Here is an 18,832-nt window from a genome sequence, read left to right as displayed (position 1 = left end):
TAGTGGAGTATGTAAAGGCAGACTAGAAGCTTCGCTACAGCAAAAGACATCAACTCTAAATTACAAGTAAACAACTTTGATGATGATTGGAGGTTATTGTAGCCTTTGTAGACAGACTAATTTGTACAAAATGGCTACCTTTCTTGACCCATGATAAAATGATCCCTATTCAAAAAATCCTTTAGCAGTTATGACATTGGGACTGTGCTCTGTCATGTTGACAATGCACATTGGCGTTATAAAAAAGTCATGTCGTTTAGTGGGGAGAAACAAAGGAGCCATTGAGAGCAGGACTGGCTGGAGGTGAACAGACGCTGGACTCAGGATCTTTGTTCAGACATGTGTCACAACTTTGTTGTGCGCTTCACATTAATCCGGTATAGAAGGCTTCATAAAACAACTTTGTTCTTAACAAATGTTAGACTTGAACGAATCCAGGCCTTTGTGAAGTAGGATTCAAACAGTCTACCAATATGTATTCAGTTTTAAATAACGGAAAAGGAATAGCCTATAACGCAATGTAAAGCTAACGGAATCAAATAAAGAAATCAATTTCAGATTTGAAAATAGAAAACATTCCCATCCCTGAACTTGCTATACCGACACATTAGACCCATTATGATATTGCCAGGCTCCAAAAGGAAAGTGATCATGCCAGATAGTCCCACTCAAAACAGAATCATTCAAAAACGCCAGATGTGGAGGCGACAGATAACGTACCTTCGCTTCCATACTGTTTTCCATTGTTGGCACCCATCTTAAAGAATACATAATCTATTAAAAACGAGTCAATATCCACAGCGGGCAATTGTTTTCGCCAAGGAACCGGACGAGCCTTGCACGGAGCGGGCTTCTGTTCCTGGGCCGCCGACTCCCCCCGATAGTTAATCCAGATGTTGCATGATCGCAGCACGGCTGAACATGACGCAAACTCAACATCCACGCTCCTGCGAGGACCCGAAGCGACGGAGTCTCGCCCGCACTGTGCTACATCCTCGGCCCCGCATTGTTTCGGATGTATCCAGATTCGCGTGTCTCCTTTTCGAAAACTTTTTCAGCCCGCCGTAGATGGCAAGCAGCTGTGGATCAGGTTGAGCGCTCGGCAGTGGGAGCTGCCAAGCCGAGCGAGCGTCTGCAACACGCACAGCGCTGGTCCGGAGGATCTGGATTTAAAGAGACCGCAGACCAGGGTGGAGAAGACTAGAGCGTTCAGAGCAAACTGCACACGAGATCCAAACTGCACAACCACCAGTAGAATTGAAGGACTAAATCACTGCGATGAGCAGAAAAGCAATGTGTGTGTGTGTGTGTGTATGTGTGTGTGATAAACGTTTCAGTTTGACAGTTCTGACTTGAATTGTCAAAAAATACAACAACCAAGACAAGATCAATTAAAGGTTTCCTTATTGTTTAAATGTGAACCAATAGTGACACTGACAACCATCACGTATTAACAAGGGAAACGGGAATCACACCTTTGAACACAATATGAACGTTTTTTTTTTTTATACCAAAGGCTTTTCTTACCACAAAGTAAAATGTGCTCTAAAATGTGATAGATCGACACCCTATTGCGGCCAGTCTTCTTTATTTAGTTTTTAAATGGACTTTCTCTTCGAACACACTACACAAAAAAGATTCAAACTCTCTTGGCTGTCTGATTGAGGTCAGATGCCAAGGACAACGTAATAACCAGTTTACGGCTTGTTTACATAGGTGGAATAGACGACCGATGACGTCTACTCCTGCAAACTTAAAGACGCACGTTATCAATCCGTGACGTGCAATAAAAAAGCAGAATATAAGACAAAATTAATCTTTTATTAATTTAAACAAGAGAAAAAAACACAGAAACAAAAAGACAATCAATCAAGAAAGAAAGTAGCTCTTCAAATTGTGATGTCAAAAGTAGTTTGGATCTATCACGGTCCATAATGCAAACATCATAAAAAAATAATGTAGGTTTGCCTCAATATCGTGGTATTTAAATATGCAGATTTATGCAGATGAGCATTCTTAATGAGTGCCTAGTTAGCCAACGTAGCACAACGCTACGTTACATGAGTTCTGCTATTGGGCAGTCAGTGCTCATCCAATTGGAGTACTCGCCCATGGGTACATCGCTCGCGTCACAGGGTGACGTTGTCATGGGAACTTCAGCCACCTGCTCCGGTGTGGAGGTCGCACCCGTGAAATAGTCTGACCCGTACACCGGATGCTCGTCCTCTGGTGCCAATGCATTGTGGGAATTGTAGTACGGCGGCAAGGACGCGAGGAGGGTCTCGGAGGAGGATGGGGTAGGACACGGAGTGACACCGTCACCTCCTGTCTGGGTGTGGAGGGGGTCCGGGGGAGGAGGGACCGATGAGGAGGAGGAGGAGGATGAAGAGGAAGAGGAGATCTTCTCCAGCTTAGCACAGAGCGCCCTCATGGTCACTGGGATGGACATGCACCTGCACACGCAAAGCTTGGGTTGGGTAGTTGACATGGATGTGCGTGTTGAGAGGTGTGTGTGTGCGTACATGCGCGCATACGTGTGTAGTCTGGGCATCCTCCCATCCACAACGACTCACGTCATTCAAATACGTTTTGTTTGGACTCTACAAACGTATGGAATAATTAGTGCATCCATTTTTTTGTAAGTAAATAGTTACATTCAATTACTATTAAATCCTTTATCAGATGCTTTATCCCAAGTGACTTGCAGTGAATCTGAACATGTCATTAAGGAGCAGGCAGCGGTGAGGTCATGAGGTGACCCGCCAACCACTAGACCGCGTCCTCGTCATAGGATACCTCAGACCTCTTGCGGTGGACCACTTTAGCATCGTACCTGTTGATGACCCTGCAGGTGTACTCTTCCAGGGAGACCTCTCTGGTCCCGGCGGTGAACAGACTACAGCTCAGTTCACCAGAGAGCGGGATCTCCACCACCACTGCAAACACACAAAGAACCTTCCAGAACCTCTGCTTGCATCCCCCTCTACCCTGACTGCCATGGACTGTGGTGAACCAATAGAAGGTCCCATCTGCGGGCCCCTGATGCATATGTATGACGCCAACCTCGAGGCCTCTACCCAACTGAGCTTTGGGGCCAATTGGTCAAACAGACAGCGCTCCCTCCACTGATGAACCGCAGTATGCCTTATACTGGCCAAAGGTTCCCTTTCCCACCTGTGGTACTATGTTACAAGCCACTCCGTTTCTCTTTAATATTTCCCTTTACTGTGCTGTCCGTAAAGGCGCCAAGGCCATCAAATCACTTACGGATAGCGAGAGAGTCAACGTCTGGTCTCTGGAAGGTCACGGCCAGGCTGGTCTCCGACTGCATGAGGATCTCAAACACCAGGTCCACTCCTGAGCCGCCTGTATGTTTAGGATAAACAACAGCAATATACAAACGACGCAAATCATTTATTTAAACACAGATAAAATGGGGGTTACCTGCAAAACCCATTTGTCCCGTCACTCTGGAATTAATCTTCATCTTCCACATATTCATTTGTTATTGTCGACGACAATCTCTCAAAAAAATTTTAATTGTCGCCATAATGTTTTGCAGTACCACCACCGTTACCATCATAACATGCGATGACATCATCTTCCTGTGTGATGACCTCTCCAGCAACACAACGGCACGTCCTTTACCATTGCACCCAGAGCTCATACCCCCTCTGCCCCCCCCCCCCCCCTTACGTGGACCAGCCGTCTGGGGGGCGAGGCAGCTGGCCAACAGGGTGTTGATGACACACTGGTGGCGAAGGACCTCCAGCAGGTCGGGGACGTGGCCGGGTCGAGAGAAGGGGAGGCTGCCCACCACGGTGCCCATCAGGGCGGGCATCGCCCACGCAGCGGCTGGGAGCACGTAGCGGTGCTGGAGGTCACCGGGAAGGGACTGTGACGCAGACAGAGAGAGAGCTTTGGAAAACTGAATGCTTTGATAGTGGTAAACAGGAGGGACTTCATAGATATACATTACAGACTGATGATCGCCCCAATGCAGTTTTAAGGAGTTATAAAACAGGTGAAATGAAGCAGGTGAAATGGCCACTCCTATACCCCAACAAGAATGTAAAGAATAGTCATTTATGGGAAATGCTTTCTTTAAGGTCATAGCAGGTGAATGTCGAGGTACCACTTTAAATTCTCGGTCCAACTGGTCCAATGCCTCGTCACCACTACTGGAGTCGCTCAAACCTTTCATCAGAATTGTATGAAATGGCGCCCACTGTAGGTCAACATCTGGTACTGCCATTTCTATATGGTAAAACCAAACAAACGCATTTAAACAAAAGTTAAAAAGGGTCAACTTAGCTTTAGACTGATGTAAGACTGATGTTGGACTGATGTAAGACTGCAGACTTAAATCCTTAGCTATGAATCATATAAAAAGAATAAACAAGTTGAGTAAGTAGGTAATAAGTACTAAGATATAAGTTGAAATGTCAACAGACAGAACTACCGTTAATGGACAGTATCACCCAGACCTGTCATTTTGCCGATCTTGGTCAGAAAGGAGGAGAACATGGGCAGGGGTGGGTGTAACCTAAGCACAAAGCATGCTGGGAAACTCTCGCTGGGTATTTCACTCAATGGCATAAACACTGGATTACTGCCAAAAGACATAAGAACCACAATTATAGAATCAAATCAAAAGGTAGTTAATGGAGCATTACATACACGAGAGTAAGCAATCTGATAACAATATTAAGAATGTAGTCATAGAGCACAAGCTTTTATCCAAAGTGAAGGGGTTATACAGACATGTCTTTAACAAGAAGATAGGGGTTAGACAATGCATACAGAGACGGGTAATAAAAGAGCAGTTAGGAGTTGGACATTATAGAGCCACGTCATTATGGAGCATTTAGTACGCAAGGGAGCCTCTTGCTGTATGATGTCTACAGGTTAGGCTGCAGACATTGGGGGTCAAATCCAGTAGTTTTTGGGTTAGGGTTAGAGTCAAACATCCTACCCACTCCCCTATCTATTCATCTGTCTGTATCTCACAATACAGTTTCCTCAGATAAGGCCTTATACACGTGAACGATCTCGTAGGGTACTACTAAAATGGGATTATTCCGGAATTTATATTCTATGTCCATTACTAAGATATCATTACAATTTATTAATTGTCCCTTCAGATTAAAACGATTCAAAAAAGGTGCAGTGTGTAGGATTTAGCGGCACCTAGCAGCGAGGTTGCAGATTGCAAGCTTACACTGCCCCTTTAAGAGTAATTGTTCTGGTTTTGCTGCGGTTTTATGATGGTAATGAGATGATTTTACAATAGCAGTAGTAGAGACATGTTACCCCTGTGTATCAAGCTGTGGGGGAACTGGAAGCAGGGAAGCCATCTGCAGAACATGGACCACATCACTGAGACCTACCATCACCTGGCCCACCTGGCCTACCTCCTCCATGTCCCAAACATCTGCATGAACAACATAAAAAAAACAATAATGTCCACGGTCAGTGGCAGGAAAATGTTTTTCATGGGGTGCTGTACAATCAACAGCAACGAGTTAAAGGTAGCCTTTGCAAATTTGAGAAACTAGCCAGAGTAAGTACAAAACCCATTACTAGCTTGCTAGCTTTAGCAATAGGTCTGCAATAGGTCTTCTGGAAGACTACGGTCATGCACAACAAGGCCCGGGCAGAATGCTCGCTGCTTCCAGAAGACCTATTGCAGACCTATTGCTAAAGCTAGCAAGCTAGTAGGAAGGTTCACAGACAGCTAGGTTAACCAACTTACTTGAACTTGAAGCTTTGAGCACATCGGAGGGACTGACGTAGAACTGGATGGTCAGAGGGCAATCTGAAAGAGCCGTGTTTTCGGATCAGTTTATTTAGTTACATCAATAACTTTCGAGGTTGCATTTAAACGATGTCCTCACGCACCTTCCTTTCCTTCAGTTAGATACCCAGTCTTGCCGTTAAGTATCGTGTCCACTCTGGTGTTATAATCCTTGATATGTCTGACGGGGAAATACCATAACATACAGTATTATTTTACAATGTATTCCTCTGTGAGTGTCGATGCCACTCCTCAGTGAAACTCTGCTTCGTAAAGTGACATGCTATGTACGGTAGCATGAGTAGCCTACAAGTGCCTTGTAGGTTGCCTAAAAGGCCCAATACCCACACTGACCTTGGTAACCGAGAAATCTTCAGCAGATCCTTTCCCAGGTACTGTAGCGACGTGAACAACTTTATTTTGTCTTCACTGGAAAGAACCGAAAACAATTAAATGGGTAAAGTGTGTAGGACCTTGATCAGGACCATAGGTCGAGGCTCACCTTTCATTCCCAGGTACGTTGTAGAGAGCAGCAAAGCCCTCCAACTTCTTGGAAAACGCCACAAAATTCTTTGACCTGTGTGACAACCAGGTTAGCTGTTTTTTGCGACTTATAGTTATGGCTCATGGTAGTGAATCCGGGGATACCAAACAAACCAAATCTTGGCCTAGTAAAAACAAACTGAAAATGTGTTTATAATATTTAAATACATTTACGATACACAACTCTTCTTCAACAAATAACATTGATTTATACTGGTACCTCAAGAGCACCAGCAGGGATTCATTGGACTGAAGGGAAAACAAAGGGAATACATTAATAATCATCAGGATAATTATGATCTGATTCAAACTTTGATCATCCATCAGCCAATCAAATGGTTGCCTCCAAATCCATCCGGTTTATAAGGACTCATACCAATTAGCCAATCAAATTAACAAGTTGAGATAACATGAGCTAACATTAGTCTGATCATGACATATCGTTCTCACCATGGGGGGCTGTCCGTGGGGGGCCACCTTGACGTCCTGAACCCCCCCCTGGAGGGACAGCGCCACCTCCAGGTAGAAGAGGTCTGCTGTCAGGTAGCATGTGGCCTCAGAGAAGTGGAAGCCCATCCTGAGGAGGAAGTGAAAATGGTGATTATTAATAAATTACATTTGTAGGAGCCAGAAGGGTGGGTTTTGTTTCTCATATTTGACGGGTGGTTGTAGTATTCCGATGCATTTTACATGCAAAACCAGTTGGCCTCCTACTAATGAACTCCAGATTAACTCTGGAGAATCAGGTCCGGGGAGATCAGGAGTTGCCCTTTCACACATGCAACACACAACCGGAGATAAGCCGCATAAGACATGTTGACACATATTGGAGATACTCCATATACTTTAGGCAAGGGGTGGTGCCTCGGTAGAGCGTGTGGGAGGCAGAACGTGACACAAAAAGTATGCAGTGGAATTGCATTGGAGTTTTGTTTAAAACACATTGAAGATGGCTGCTGAGTCCATCCACTCAGTAATGCTGACTCTTCTTGCTTTGAAATCAATACTGCGTTTATCTAGGCGTATCCACAATATCAAAAGAGTGGAAAGCAGAAAGAGGTTATTTTCTGGCATTTACCCTCGTTGCTGGGCTATCTTCTCAAGATGGGACATCATGGCATTGAGTGAGAACACTGAAACACACAAGGTTAAGTATGATGGTAGTGTATTGAAGTGTTTGGTCAGGCATTGGGTTACGAGTTAAAACTGGGTGTCCACAGATTAATGGACCCGATAAACAGCGTATCTTTTGTTTTCTTACCATTGAGAGCTCTGAATTTCTCAAGACATCGAACCAGCGGCTCACAAGGTTTAGTCTTATCCCTCACTTTTTCCTGAAAGAAACAAAACAAACAAGATATAATATTTTCCATGCTCCTCCTAATCATCAAGACAGAATCAGCTAGTACTAAACATTTGGTCATTTTTCACCCCAAGAACGGGGTGGCTGTTAAAACCTCAGGGGTCTGGATTCTGTTAACACCTGGTCTGCAAAGAGCAAAAAACAGTTCATACACAGCACTCTTATAAAGAAGGCAAAGGCCATAACAACATGTTTGAGAGGTTCCAAGTCAATTAAGGTGCAACCATTGGCAGCCGTCAGAGAGGATCAACACATCAGTTTGATCTTCCTAATCAAACTCAATCGTTAAGGTCACCCACTTGTGTCCTCCTCCTCAGCCAGATCATACACAGCAGGTTCAATAGCTGCCCCCCCAACCCTACTCTCTCATGATCTATTTACATTGGCTCTGACTCATGTCAATCATGATGTGCATGAATGAACTCAGAAGTAGAACGAACAAAAGCCTCAGAATGCCTCCAAACTTCTTGTTGTCCACCTAATAATTATTATTTGATGCTTGCCACTCTTTGTGAGCCCATCCCTTGAAATTCACCCGAGTCAACCACTGACAGAGCACCTGCCTATTCCACCATGAATCACAGCTCCTCACAGCCTGATTAACAGGCCAACGCCTCTGTGTCAGCGCTATAAAAGGAAGCTCAGCACAGCACGGGTTATTCACTGCTTAGCTTTGCCTCAAAACAACATGATTGTGAGCTAGAGGCATCACTTTTAACGTGTTTGCGCCCATGGCTACATAATTATAAATAAAAGGTCTGGTACAACTTGAATATCTTCAATGAGCCATCAATGACCCTTTGTATTTTAATTATAACCATACACACCACACATAAAATCAGTGGAACAAGGCCCCATCTTTCACAACAAGTTTGTGGCGTCCAACATTTGGTACCAATAAACAACACTGTATGAAGCCGTGTGAGTAATCTGCTCTGGCGATGCAAACCGGTTTCAAGTTCCTTCACTGCCTCCTGCAAAACGCGCAGCGGTTGATGACAAACGATCTCGGAGGAGGAATCGACGGACAAACGGACCCAGCGTGTTTATTACCCAGAGACAAGATAAATGTTTCCAGGATCACCACAACAATGACATCATCATCTTAATGATCCTGTCGCCTGGTTACTTTACTTCCCTCATTGATCAGCATTTCAAAACAGATGACAAAACCCTTCAGTGAAGAGCATCCCTCTCTGATAAATGCTTATTGGTTATGTAAATATAATCAGTCTTCATAAAAACTGCAAACCTTTGCGTTTGAAGGTAGAAAGGGTTTGATGTTGGGTAACTGTCCTGATTGTTGTAAGGACGGCAGGATTCTGATGTGTGGTATATTAAGACATGGTTGTAATATGATGAGGTAACGTGGAAAGCACTTGCACATAAATGGTGAACTGTTGATGTAATGATAGAGGGCAGGAAAACAAAGCAGGGTTATGGTTATCATGTGGTGATGCAATTCCACTAAAATGCGTTTTCTCTCACAGTTCCAACTTCCAGCAGTTAAATAATGAATCATCATGAGAGAATCCGTAGGAACCTTGTATGCATTGTTATAGAATCCCTCATTATAGCCTATAGAGAAATTGTCAACAGATATCTTCACAAATAGTCATAAGTTAATTTGTTTGTTAAATCCCAATAGGTTTCTTAGGTTTACCATGCATCTGCGAACAAGCAGGAAGGTCTCGTTCCAGGTCTTCTCTCCAAATTTGACGTGCAGGTCAGGGATTATGTTTCGGGTATTCATCCCTGACTCACAAACGATAAGATGTGGATGAATTATGCTTTTCGTTGACAGATTTGGAAAATTGAAACCGACGACTGGCTACTTTTAATGGCATAAATCGAAAGTCAACAAAACAAACTATCTGGATCGACGTAATCCTAATAATTCTATTACCATTTACTTTACAAATGTAAATATCGGGGGGAATCGAGGCCTATGAAAATCTTTACTAATCTGCATGCAGCATGAGGGATGAGTCTCCGCTAATGGGCCAATTAATCAATCACCTGTCGGCGATCGATCCACTGTCTGCCTAAATATAAAACCCAAATCCCGTTTAACAACAATCACGTTATACACAAATCCCACACCTTACCTACACAAAACACCGTGCCAAGAATAACACAAACGATACAAGAAGTAGGCTTGGTTTCAACCGTGTTTTTTGCTGTGTCCCCGGTGGGCGGGCGTTGTCTGTTCCGTCAGACTGAGCCGAGCCCAGGGCATGCAGTCTGCTAGGGACCTGTCTCGGGAGTTACCTCGGAGGCTAGTCATGAGCTAACAAGTATACAATTTAGGTCTTCTCCCCCCCAAACGTAACCACTATAGCCCAGCGTTGACGTCTGGAGGCAGTGCGAAGGTAAGCCTGGTTCGACTCACCTTTAGTGGGTATTTGTTTTATTGGAAGCGGGGCTCTCGGCTTGAATGACAGTGGGAGGCGGGCTTACCCGATCCGCTGTCAGTGCATCGTCTGGGGTTAAGCTGTGTTCACGCCTTATGGGAATTTGTATATATTACCTTACCCTTCCGAATTGTGAATAATGTCCGAACCAAAATTCAAATTGAAATAACAAGAATGAAGATTGAATCTTTTTCTAAAAAGGTCCGTAATTATCCGGCTTTATGGAAAACATTTCCCATATGACGTGAACGCATCATCATGCCGTGTTCAGGTCTCGTGGGGATAGCAGAGAGTGGCGATGGGAAAGCGGAGTTGCCTGTGCTAGTTGGCTATTCCGGCTCCGGAGCTAAGTAGCTAGGTAGCCTATACACTTGACACAGACCGTGTGATTCCCATGACACGATCGACCGAGCTGCGGACGAGAGGTATCCTGCTGTGTTTTAATAATTCTCCGTTATGATGACATGGAAATGTGTCTCCCTCCTCGCATAATTTGCTTTGTGCTCAGCCGGTTAGCTATAACCACTTAGAGTTAACTAGTCGTTTTTATCGCGGCTTATCTGATTTAACTAGTTAACGTGGGTTAATTATGTGTTATTTCTGGAAAACAGCCATGGGTTTAACTAGTTACCGGGGCATTAAACCGGCTCACCCCGCCGAGCGGTTCAGTTCGGAATGCGATTGACGGTGTGCCCGACATACTAATACATCTCACCAGCCATGAGTGTTTTTAACCTGTTAGTTGACACATGTTGTACAGGTTAGTAAGCCCCCGCCAAAGACGACGCCTATCCGCTCCATGTACGCAATTAACTTGGCGACATGTTGTGTTGGGCGAATAATGCATTGCTTCTTTTACAGTGGTTAGGAATAAGGGTGTGTGACTTGACATTTGCATGTAGTCCTATTTGAGGGAAATACACCTGACTCCATGCTGTGTTGTTGTAGAAACCTGTAATCCTCACCCTTGGTTTTAAAATGTAATAATGTACATTTCGTTTCAATAATATAGAATATATATACTGGACCACTGTAGTGATCATCAATGTATACGTTAAATAATGCAGCAAAGTTTCTACCAGATAATTTTGCACTTATCTGGAATGGTCAATAATGTATGGTTCAATAATGCAGCTATACTGTAATGTCTACCTTATGTTTGTTATGTTTACATTCATTGTCTTTACATTTAAATTAGTTTAATTCCTGTTATTTTGTATTTTCTACTGCCACCAGTCTATTATTATCTTGGTTAAATTGACAGAAGAAAAAAACAGAAGATTTACAATCGTTATGAAAGATCTCCACTAACTGAACGAAGTGTGCGTCAATATTCTTGTCAATCTCTCTTGGTCCTCATATTTCTCTGAAATATTTTTGTGGTTTTGTGATCTATTAGGTTCACGGGAAACTATTTAATAACTCCCCAGTGAAAGGGGTAGTCTTGAAATCATTAAGAAAAATCCCCCAACTGCTGTTTTATGAAAGCCATATCGACCCTGTTTGTAAATACAATGTGAGAATTTAGAGAATTGTATAGACCAAACTGTGAATGTGACTATGTTACAATGACATTCTCTCAGGAGTATTTTGATGTAGAAGATGCTTTATGCACAGTAACAGCTGCTGAATAAAATATTCAAAACGTTATATTGTACTTGCTTCCCCCCACAATAAAAACAAAACAAAATGTCTTGAATAATGAAAAATAAACAATCAAATCAAACCCTGATAACACAATCTAATGTTTAGTTTCCTCTTCCCATGTCTCCAGGAATTGCAACCCCGCCTCATTGCAGCTGGAGAATCTGGTCAATCTCGCTCGCTCCCTCTCCCCATCCTCTCCCAGTAGTCCTCCACACTTCCTGTCCAGAGCTTGCGCTCACCTCCTGTCCCCTGCTGCCAAGCGCTGGGTGAGCAGAGCCATGGCCACCGCGAAGCCCAAGGGCCAGAACTCCCTGGCCCTCCACAAAGTGATCATGGTGGGGAGCGGCGGGGTGGGGAAGTCTGCCCTCACCCTCCAGTTCATGTATGACGAGGTGAAGACACACACACACACACACACACACACACACACACACACACACACACACACACACACACACACACACACACACACACACACACACACACACACACACACACACACACACACACACACACACACACACACACACTTTTTTTTAACTTCAACGTATTGCTGTGTCAGATTCACTCTTGGGACAACATGACCCTTCCAAATACCTTTTTTTGATGTCCCTAGTTTTTACCTGTAGGGCATTAAAGATAAACAGTCAGATCATGGTTGGGATGTCTTCTAACTAAGTATTCCAACTGTCGACAACGAAATCCAGCAGGGGTGTGTAGTTCATTGATCATAACCAACCGGTCAGATTATTAGCTGGTCATGTCCAGCTCAACTAACATAGTCATCAAAGATAAGAACTATAAATGGCTATTGTTGGAAAATGTAATCAATCAAACTTTATTTATATGTGAATTATTTAGGATCCCTGCAATACAAAGTGCTAAAGAAGGGATACTACCCAATTTGAAGAAATTACATGTAAAATGTCTTAAAATATCAGATTTCTTCCACATAGGGATACACTTTACAGGTTGATTTGAAGAAAAATTATGACATGCAATATACAAACCAAGGATGAACTTTATAGGAAAGCAACATTCTTAAGATGAAGGCGTCAACTAATATGCTGCGGATTACGAGCACACCGTACAATTTAAAATCTCAATGTGGGCTCCCAGTTTGTGGAGGACTACGAGCCCACCAAGGCGGACAGCTACAGGAAGAAGGTGGTCCTGGACGGTGAGGAGGTCCAGATAGACATCCTGGACACGGCGGGCCAGGAGGACTACGCCGCCATCAGGGACAACTACTTCCGCAGCGGCGAGGGCTTCCTCTGCGTCTTCTCCATCACCGAGCTGGAGTCGTTCGCCGCCACCGTGGACTTCAGGTGACTGAGATCCCAGTCATGTGGGCACTGCACTTTTTTACTTGAGTCTCATACGTGCCTTAACAGCTTCCAGAACAGGCTGTGAGAAGGCGGGTCCGTGTCTTGGGTATAGTGAAGGATAGTATGGCCACTGGCGAGGGTGTTTGAAGGTCGAAAGGCCTTGCGTTTAGTCCGCTGCCTAACCTGCATGTATTCCGGAGCAGGATGCCGTTAAGCCTACCTGCTCCCATAATAAACAAACATGATTTAAACTTGATTTAATTATATTTAGTCATTTAAAGGTACGCAAGGATTTGTATACCGCTGTGTTGGTTGTGGCGCTGTTCCCTGTGTTGTCCACCCTTTTTTCCTATGCATCTGCTTGCGAGAGAGACTTGTGTGTGGGTACATTGCATTGCCGGTTGTATGTATCAGAAGCCAATCTTCTTCACCGTTCACATTGTGTAGGAACTTGTTTCTACACGTGTGTTAATTCAGGCCACAATTATTATGCAAACAAATAACAGGGAAAAATCCACCGCTGCATCTTTAAGAGACGCTTTATCCGAAGCGGCATAGAGTGAATTGAGATGCATCTCATTGATTAGCAGGTTGTGGTTGTGGCGCCTTGCTCAATGATGTCATGTAAGACTAGCGACGTCAGGGATTGAAATCCGCTACCATTCGGTTTGAATCACCCATCACTAGCCACAAAAATAGACTTATGTATACATTTCTTTGGGGTATTGTCTTCATTGACCTGTATTTTCTTCCTTTTGTATTAGATTTGCACAGAATAGTAATCTTACAAGAGACTTAAAAAATATAGATTTGGTTGAAGGTGTGGAGGTTAGCCCTTTAAAAAACCGAAGGATCTGTCCGTCGGTTGTCACTGCCAACCAGAGTCTGTATGTCGAGATGTGGAGGTCGGTCCGGTGGACCGCCCATATCTGTCCCCGGTGACTGACCACGGTTCCCCTGTGTTCCCGCCTCAGGGAGCAGATCCTGCGTGTGAAGGAGGACGAGAACGTTCCCTTCCTGCTGGTGGGGAACAAGTCGGACCTGGAGGACCGGCGGCAGGTCAGCGCAGAGGAGGCCAAGGCCCGCGCCGAGCAGTGGGGCGTCTGCTACGTGGAGACGTCCGCCAAAACCCGTGCCAACGTAGACAAGGTGAGAGCCCTGCGCCAGACGACTTATCCAACGAGGGCCGTCATTAGCTCAAGTCCCAGAGACGGGCTTGTTATCCTACTTTTACGTAAAGCCTCTTGACTCACAATAAGGGTAGGCTTCGACGAACCATAGATATAGCTTTTTGCTGATCTCGGTTATAGGATGCAATAACCAGCCTGCATCTCACCGGGCTTCATCCATTTTTGTGTCCTGGAAAAACCTAGACATTTCGTTATGCCCACATCCACATGTTAGTTTTAATAATTACCGGAGTATGTCTAACCTTTTACAACATGGCTGCTCCCCTCCTATTCCCTCTGCTTCATGTGAAACTCACTTTTTTGCCCTGCCGCTTTACGGTAGATAAGCGAGAGTGATCCCCCTAACTCTAGACGGCGTAACCAAAACATTACATATAGCCAATGATAGAAGCCATAGTTCTTTCATGTAAAAATAGTTCATACATGTGAGGCGAAGCTCTTCTTGAAACCTAGACTTCATAACAGCTGTCAGATGCAGCTGGAGCCCTGGTCTGAGCTGCTGAGTGAAGCCCAACACAGCGCTCCTTTCATTGGCACGGACGTCACACAGAGTCTGTGTTTTATGCAAATACAGTACGCTCTTCCTCTGCATGCTGGCATTTTAAGTTGTGTCAATTTTTTTTTTTTTTTTGTTCGATTTATTTGTCCCAATGACACGTTTCCAAATTAAATCCCAATTAATGAAGAGACTAACCTGGTTGACTCCTTAAAATTCTAACACACGAGACCGGCAGCCTTTTAAAGCGCTGCGGTTGTGTATCTGGAAAATAGGTTGGCAGCACACATCACAGGTAGCAAAAAGTAGGATACTAACATTAGCATGTCCTATGTAGCCTACACAAGAAGTTGCCGATCGCACCATCTCCACAAACAAGCCAGATTTGTCTTTATTCCAACTTCCTTTTACTGCGTGTGAAGCACGCAGTAAAAGTTTATTCATTTATTTGTTTATTCCATACACACAAACAATACAATCAAGTCATTATTTGTTTTGCAAAGCTTACTAAATCCGCTTCTTCCCGGTAGCTGTACTTTTCTCTGCCTGTGAATATTGAAACGTGCAGAGCGTGGCACACGCGATACTGTTACACTTGATGACTGGATGGTTGGATTAAATCTGTGTTGTGTGTTTATTATCCAACTAAATCAATTTTCAACCATTTATCTTTGTTCAAACCATTTAACAAATCTATCCATTATCTTCAATAATAGCTAAACAGAATTTCGACATCATTTAAACTTTCTTCAGAATCACAGTTTTAGCTTCATACCGGCTTTGTTTTCAGCCGTTTTCATTGAAGACGTCCGCCCATTCTGACGCTCCTACTTCTTAAGACATCGTAACTCAATCATTTTTCAACCATTTGTTCAAACCATTTAACAAATCTACACAAATCTACACACAGTTTTAGTTTAATACCGGCTGCGTCTTCAGTTGGTCTCATTGATTTACGTTTGCCCCACTGCTTTTTTCCTCCTGCTTGACAATGACTTGACTACCGCTCGTATCCTCGAGGGCATAGTGAACGAGCAATGGGAAGGAGGATGTCGGAAATGTTTTCTGGAATTGACATTTTAATGAACATTGATGTTTGTTTGGCAGGTCTTCTTCGACCTGATGAGGGAGATCCGAGCCAGGAAGATGGAGGACAGCAAGGAGAAGAACGGGAAGAAAAAAAGCAAAAGTTTGGCCAAGAGGATTCGAGAGAGATGCTGTATTTTATAGTGGCAAACGAAAGCAGCCCTGACTGTTTAATTGTTTGTGTGTGTGTGTGTGTGTGTGTGTGTGTACGTACGGATGTATGTATGTGTGCGTGTATATTTATGCATAAATACATACAATATGTATAAACATACACATACACACACACATACATGTCTCAGACTTTTGCATTTACTTTGTGCCCGCACCTGACAGAAACCTCCTCGTTCCTGGACCTCAGGGGGCCTGGGCCACGGCCTTCCATTCAACGCTCCACCTCCCTGTTAATGTGCTCACACTTCAGACGATCAATGTCACACCTCCATTCTCTGTCTCTCCCTTACTCTCTCTGTCCGTCTCTTGATTTCACTCTTTCAATCTCGGTCGTTCTGCTGTCTCTGACTCCGTCTCTTAAACTCATGTTGAGACGGGGTTTTCATTTAGGGCAGACTTTTTGCCCCAGAAAATACAGATAGGGTTATTCCCAAATGTTGTTTGGTCGTGTTAACAATTTGGTGTGTATTTATCGAATGTGTCTTAAGACCAGGTTAAAGTCAAAAGGGGTTAAATTGTTGGTAGAGTTTGCTGTAGGAGGACGTTCGTACCTCGGCTTATTTGCTCGGTTAAAGGCGCCTGTGTGTTTTTAGGTAGCTAGGGTCGTGTGACGTAAAGCCAGAGTTATCCTTTTCAGTGCGACCTTTTAGAGCCGACATTGCACTGATGCATTTTAAGAAGGAAAGAAGCGTTGAGTCCTTTAAGCTACCTGTGGCGTTGAAATGCCATTCCTATATTTTTAGATATCAAGTTTATTATGTGCTATGGATATATACACACTAACATTAAATCTATTCACTTTTATTTAGCGTTGAATGAATCCCAGTTGAAAGTAAGCACACTACTAACGTTTATTCCCGTGGAGGGGAGACGCCCCCTCCATTACGCAGCAAGGTTTGAGGTCTAGGATGAATTGTGACATATTTAATTCTAACATTTCAGTTTTTACCTCACCTGGTTGAGTAGATTTCATGGCGTTTTGTTTACATCCTGAAGGTGCTCTGACGAAAACACTAATACAGAGTTGTTCACAAGTCTGACCGGGAATAATATATTGACAAAACAATGTAAAAATATATATATTTTCCGCCCCTTGCACTGAGTCGTCATTGCTAACAACCCAAACGCCTCATTTTATTTCCTTTTGCAGATGTTTCCTAATAATATTTCACGGTAAATCGGAAATGCAATGTCAAATGAACATGTCCTATGAGTTAAGATCTATCTCTCCTGTCACAAAACCTCCTGTAACATTATAATTGAAAGGCATACCAATGCATCTTTTATTGATATGACACCCAGCTTTTGTTATTCCTAAATTCTGGTGAAAGAGGTTAAATTGGTTCCATTGCTTAACCAGGAATTTCAATTAAGTTTGTTTAATTTGCTTATCCTTGTGCGTAGTTGCCTTTTTGGCCATACTGAATGTGATTGACCTTCTCTGTTTTAAGCGTTCTGTCAGCAGGATGCATTGTCAGAGAGTCTAAAGGTTATGCACAAGGTTATGTTGGCGAGAATATCTGTTACACTTTGAAAGGTGCCCTTGTGTAATTCCTCTGTAACCACAGCCCTCTCTGAAATGGATACTTCAATGTGTATTTAACATGACCAAGACTTTGTGGTTTAAATTTTTATCACAGATGAGTGACTACTTAAAAATAGTAAAATCGAATTGAACCCAAGTCTCAAACAAAGACTTTTTCTCCTCCTAATCCCTCATGTCATCTCATGGGGTGCACTTCATTAAACAATTGGTTTCCAATACCAATCATATCGCCTGATAAAATATAATATGCAAATTAAACATTTGAATGGCACAGGCGAAGAGTCCAGAAATTATTTACATGGATTCCAGAAAATTATCATGTATAACAAAATTCTCTTATTTGGCATGGCACAGAATGTCCCATATCAATTATAGATCTAAACTCTTCAAATTATATTAAATGTTGTAGTTATGGCCTGAAATAATTCCTTCCTATTTGGCTACATGGACGTCTATTAAGTGTCATCAATCATGTGCTAATTATTGTATTTTTGCTCTCCCAGATAGTTCATATTTAGAAGGACCTGAAGCCAGATGTGTCAATTGGTACAACCAAGATGCAACAATACTTGTATAAAGGGCAGGTAAAAATGCATTGTTTGACATGACAGCTTCCTACCCTATTAACACAAATTTCTGTAATGTAAATGAAAAATCAGTCTTCATGTAAAGATTAAACGTAGTTAGACCATTTGATAATTTGATGCAAGATTCAACTTAACCTTTTGTCAGACATGTGTATTTGTTGGAGCAATGACTACATTATTTTGGTAACATGAATTAAATTGCCTTTGACCTAACCTTAGGGACATACATTTTAGTTGTTTAGCCAATGGCATCTCAATTTGTTATTTTCTTTATTTAAACCAAACCACTAATGTAGCTTCTGTGTCGCAACAAATGAAAATAACATTGAATTCATTTTGTGAGCTATTTGCAAATAACTAATAAAGTGAAAATTACTAATAATGGTTTATATCTATTGACTCTTTCCCCACTTACCGGCCCCTCCACTCATGCTTCTCCACACATAAACACACCGTTTTCATGTTACGTATTCAAAACGGTTATATTCTATTAATCTTATTTGTATCATACTAACTGTCAGTCAATCGCTGAAATTGCATATTCCACACAACAATTGAAATAAAATAAAAATATATAATTCAACTTTCTCGGATTTTACAATTTACCTTTTTTTTGTGTAAAGTGTATGGAGTTTCCTCTGTAGCCGACGTCACTGCTAAT

General features: G+C 42.9%; 3 protein-coding genes across 11 annotated transcripts in view; 1 reads left to right on the top strand and 2 right to left on the bottom strand.

Annotated features, from left to right (window-relative positions):
* Positions 1-1,152, bottom strand: part of si:dkey-192l18.9 (F-box/LRR-repeat protein 7) — a 31,521-nt gene extending 30,369 nt beyond the window's left edge. The window contains exon 1 of the mRNA XM_056584173.1: positions 721-1,152. Coding sequence (XP_056440148.1) covers positions 721-757 — 37 coding nt within the window. The 5' untranslated portion in view covers positions 758-1,152. The remainder of the gene's footprint in view (positions 1-720) is intronic.
* Positions 1,153-1,804: 652 nt separating this feature from the next.
* zgc:111976 (uncharacterized protein LOC553663 homolog) lies at positions 1,805-10,836 on the bottom strand. 8 transcript variants are annotated; one of them, XM_056584160.1, is made up of 17 exons: positions 9,812-10,085; positions 9,367-9,458; positions 7,602-7,674; positions 7,419-7,473; positions 6,791-6,917; positions 6,561-6,589; positions 6,300-6,374; positions 6,152-6,226; positions 5,902-5,978; positions 5,756-5,818; positions 5,314-5,434; positions 4,488-4,612; positions 4,136-4,257; positions 3,697-3,895; positions 3,268-3,366; positions 2,834-2,936; positions 1,805-2,453 (listed from the first exon to the last, which is right to left on the bottom strand). In XM_056584160.1, the coding sequence occupies exons 2-17, from the start codon at positions 9,454-9,456 to the stop codon at positions 2,057-2,059; spliced, it is 1,830 nt and encodes a 609-aa protein (XP_056440135.1). In that variant the 5' UTR covers positions 9,457-9,458; positions 9,812-10,085; the 3' UTR covers positions 1,805-2,056. The 8 variants fall into 8 exon arrangements, with proteins under 8 accessions (XP_056440135.1, XP_056440139.1, XP_056440137.1 ...); XM_056584164.1 differs by lacking the exon at positions 9,812-10,085 and adding an exon at positions 9,610-9,711; XM_056584162.1 differs by lacking the exon at positions 9,812-10,085 and adding an exon at positions 10,096-10,836 and having other exon boundaries at positions 1,853-2,453; positions 9,367-9,462.
* ralaa (v-ral simian leukemia viral oncogene homolog Aa (ras related)) lies at positions 9,772-18,708 on the top strand. Of its 2 annotated transcripts, none has more exons than XM_056584207.1 (5): positions 9,772-10,075; positions 11,892-12,156; positions 12,884-13,092; positions 14,067-14,241; positions 15,886-18,708. In XM_056584207.1, the coding sequence occupies exons 2-5, from the start codon at positions 12,043-12,045 to the stop codon at positions 16,006-16,008; spliced, it is 621 nt and encodes a 206-aa protein (XP_056440182.1). In that variant the 5' UTR covers positions 9,772-10,075; positions 11,892-12,042; the 3' UTR covers positions 16,009-18,708. The 2 variants fall into 2 exon arrangements, with proteins under 2 accessions (XP_056440182.1, XP_056440181.1); XM_056584206.1 differs by lacking the exon at positions 9,772-10,075 and adding an exon at positions 10,141-10,542.
* Positions 18,709-18,832: the final 124 nt, after the last annotated feature.

This window comes from Gadus chalcogrammus, chromosome 23, assembly GCF_026213295.1.
Source record: "Gadus chalcogrammus isolate NIFS_2021 chromosome 23, NIFS_Gcha_1.0, whole genome shotgun sequence".
NCBI classification, from domain to species: domain Eukaryota; kingdom Metazoa; phylum Chordata; class Actinopteri; order Gadiformes; family Gadidae; genus Gadus; species Gadus chalcogrammus.
This window is presented reverse-complemented; position numbering and strand designations above follow the sequence as displayed.